Genomic DNA, 3,478 nt, shown 5'->3' with positions numbered 1-3,478 from the left:
ACTGAGATAGAAGCCCCAGATCCAATTCTTTTAATAAGTCCTTTATTAACCAGAGATCTAGCTGAACATATACTCCGCCACCCATAAGATGGGGAGTATGATTTTATATTTTCCAAAGGGTTTGTTTTCCGAAAATACCTCCCTTTGAAAACCTTTGCGAAAAGAGAATCAGGAACCGTAATCAACCGCCATAATTGTTTTGCTAATAAGGCTGAATTAAAATCATCTACATTCCGAAATCCTAATCCCCCGTCCGATTTACTGTTACATAATTTATTCCAGGCCATCCAGTGCATACCTCTAGAATCCCCATTCGAACTCCACCAAAAGTTAGCAACCGCACTAGTGAGTTTTGAAGTGATTGTTTTCGGTAGTCTGAAGCACGACATTACATACGTTGGTAATGCTGCAGCTACCGATTTAATCATCACTTCTTTTCCTCCTTTCGATAAGGAGATAATCTTTTTGTCCATCTTTTTGGTTGAAAAATTCAATTAATTACGCATTATCTTCCTAAAATTTGGATTAATATAAACTCAAGCAATGATTGGTCGTGCCACCCCAAAATGATTATGTATGAAGAAAAACAAGTGAGATCTATATTCATTAGGATGAAAAACCAGAAATATAATGAAATTAAAAAAAAAGGCTTTAACTAATGAATATAGATCTCACTATATCATTATATTTCGTGATTCTGAGTACCTCCACAAAAACTTGTTTGCGGATGACGAGAAACTCCATTAGTCCAATAATGTTTCGAGCCTATTGGGCCATAATAGAGGCCCATTATATTATAAACCTGAAAGTGGCCAACTAAATGGAGAGTGGGAGACATGTCTTGATTGTTGTACCGGAGTATTCCAGACCGGTTCTTTCTTCTTCTTCCAAAACCCTTCTTCTCCCCTGTATCACCGATTCAGAAGAAGTCTGCAATTTTTCCTTTGCTTCTTATGTTCAACTCTTATTATTCCGTCCTCTAAGATGAAACCAGTGTCGCTGTAGGATTCCAAGCTTATGAGATTTTCTGCGACATCGCCTCTAGGTATCACTTACTATTGCTTCATGTGCAATTCACACTCTGCAAGTAGATTGTTCTTCAGATCATTTTCATGATGATTAGAGTATTCATTTCGTTGCAATTTGTTTGACTCTGCACGTATTTGTTCTTTAACTGAGGGTGTTTCGGGCAAATTTTTTGAGGACCTGTTCTGTTACATTTCATCATTAGCTTCATTTTCCTATAAGTGTTCAATTGTTTGTTTCTATTGGTCCGTTGCTGTGAAAATCCAATGGGAATGAGAGGAGTTTTGTCTATTTCAATCCTTAATCATGCCCCGACCTCGAGTTATGCTGTTGCAATCAGATCATCAATTTATACATTCCATAGACTCTATCCCCTGCAGTGACATAAAATACAATTTTCATTTACTTTCTGTTGTTTTGATGCAATCTCGCACTTCATATCTCTCTTAATATTCTTTATGATTCACGCAAGCGATAATTTGTCGTAAAGTAGAGCTAAGCTCCATTGCAGAAGATCCCAAGGAGCGCAAACTCGCAGAAAAGTAAGCATATACGTTAAACCATCCGTTGCAGCTCATTGGTTACCGTTGAAGGGGGGATATAAAGATCAGACCAGCAGTGAAGTGAAGACTATTCATATGATTTTGTGTTCGTCGTGATGGTATGCATACCATATGTCCCCTTTTTTTTTTTCTTTTTACTCTCATTCTCTTATATCGCTGATCTGAGATCATCTGTTTGTTGTTGAATTACGCTCATCATGCGTTTCTAGGGAAGATTCAGCTGACCAAATATGGGGAAAGCATCAGCAAAATTTCTTTTGACGAGCTAAGTAAGTCATCAGTTTATTTAGGTAAAAAAAAAGAGACTATCTTCTGCAATATTTGTTTGTTTTTGTAATTTGTTGGAGCAATAATCAATAGAATAATTATATGAGAGAATAATTTGGTCATCTTTCTGGTTTTGTATACAGGTGATGATTACATGACGGTGCAGAGGAAAAGAAACAAATCTTTGAGTTCCAATACTTCTGCCAATTCGTGTCAATGTATTTGAGGTACTTGCTCAATAACATAAAAGCATAAAAGTTGACTGAACAGAGTTGTTCAACTAATTGTAAACAACAAAAAGTTGACTAAAAACAGAGTAAATAAGGAACACACCAAACTAAACAATACTATACAATAACAGAAATCTAAACCAGTCCATAGTTGGACATTGTTTGATTGCTTTCTCCTCAAACTTTTTTCATGTGCAGAGGTTGTAAGTTGACTTTCTTGGAGTTCTTCTGGTTGCTTTGATTTTCTTCTTCGAGATTCTTCAGGTAGGTTCTAAATGCCTACACAAACAAAAACTTATTTTTTTGTCAACAACAGAAATAATTAAATGCTTAAGTTTCATTGCCAAAAGTTTATTCTAATATTTTTGTCTTTCAATGTTTTGCAAACAAATTTGTTTAAAAGTCAGAACACTACCTCTCTAACGAGTTCAGGTGCTTTTACTTATTTGTTTGTTTCGGCCAAAGGTATGCATGAACCAATCTGGTTTGTAGCAAACCAATATGTATCCAATCGTCAATCCAAAGGCAATACCAGGTCCGAATCCTATTGCAGCTGCTATCCAACTGAACACCTCTCTGTCTTCTTCCTCTGGCTCTGGCGGTTCATGTTGTTGTGGTGCTGGTGCATGAATATCTACACAAACTTCTTCAAGTGAAGAGCCATAAAGTCCAGGGTTGTCCTTGAAAGAAGAGCAGTTTTGCCTACGAAACTGAGTTCCCCCTGGTACTAGACCTCCAAGCTGGTTGTGAGAGAAGTTCATGTAGGCAAGGAACGAGAGGTTCCCTAGTTCTTGTGGAATTTCTCCTGAAAGCTTGTTTTGAGAAACGTCCAGTGACTCGAGCTCTCTTAGATTCCCCATAGATGATGGGATGTGGCCGGTGAAAGCATTGCTTGAGAAGTTAAGAACATGAAGCTCTTTCAATAGACCGATGGATCTTGGAATCTCTCCTTCAAATTTGTTTTCAGAAAAGTCGAGAGCTGTGTAGAATTTTAGGATGCGTACCAGCTCCATCTCTAAGCCTTTATTCATCAAAACCACTGAATCATGGTAATATCGAAAAGAGTCTCCCATGTATTTTTCTTGAGACCGATCCTCGTTTGCCTTAAGTGACGACATAGCATTCCAGTTCACAAAATAGTTTGATGGCAAAGTTCCATTGAATTGATTATGCGATAAGTCGATGATTCGCAGTGTATGGAACGAGACATGATGTATCGGTCCGTGAAATGCATTGGAGCGTAAGACAAGAACTTGCAGATTTTTAAGAGAAGACAACCAGAACGGAAACGTGTCGTTGATTCTGTTGTTTTCCACATTCAGAACTTCAAGAGCAGAGAGACGGATCAAAGATCTAGGAAGTTTGCCCACCAGTTGGTTATGACCGACATCA

At 37.7% G+C, this 3,478-nt stretch overlaps 1 protein-coding gene across 1 annotated transcript; it reads right to left on the bottom strand.

Annotated features, from left to right (window-relative positions):
* Positions 1-2,030: 2,030 nt before the first annotated feature.
* Positions 2,031-3,472, bottom strand: LOC110230755 (receptor-like protein 12). Its single transcript, XM_021034519.1, has 2 exons — positions 2,502-3,472; positions 2,031-2,365 (listed from the first exon to the last, which is right to left on the bottom strand). Exon 1 carries the CDS (start codon positions 3,202-3,204, stop codon positions 2,515-2,517), a length of 690 nt encoding a protein of 229 aa, XP_020890178.1. The 5' UTR covers positions 3,205-3,472; the 3' UTR covers positions 2,031-2,365; positions 2,502-2,514.
* Positions 3,473-3,478: the final 6 nt, after the last annotated feature.

The sequence above is a fragment of the Arabidopsis lyrata genome (genome assembly GCF_000004255.2).
Source record: "Arabidopsis lyrata subsp. lyrata unplaced genomic scaffold ARALYscaffold_464, whole genome shotgun sequence".
Taxonomy (NCBI): Eukaryota; Viridiplantae; Streptophyta; class Magnoliopsida; order Brassicales; family Brassicaceae; genus Arabidopsis; species Arabidopsis lyrata.
This window is presented reverse-complemented; position numbering and strand designations above follow the sequence as displayed.

Bases quoted from the DNA above. Each gene is read 5' to 3' on its own strand.
- LOC110230755 (XM_021034519.1), bottom strand. From the start codon at position 3,204: ATGTCGTCACTTAAGGCAAACGAGGATCGGTCTCAAGAAAAATACATG.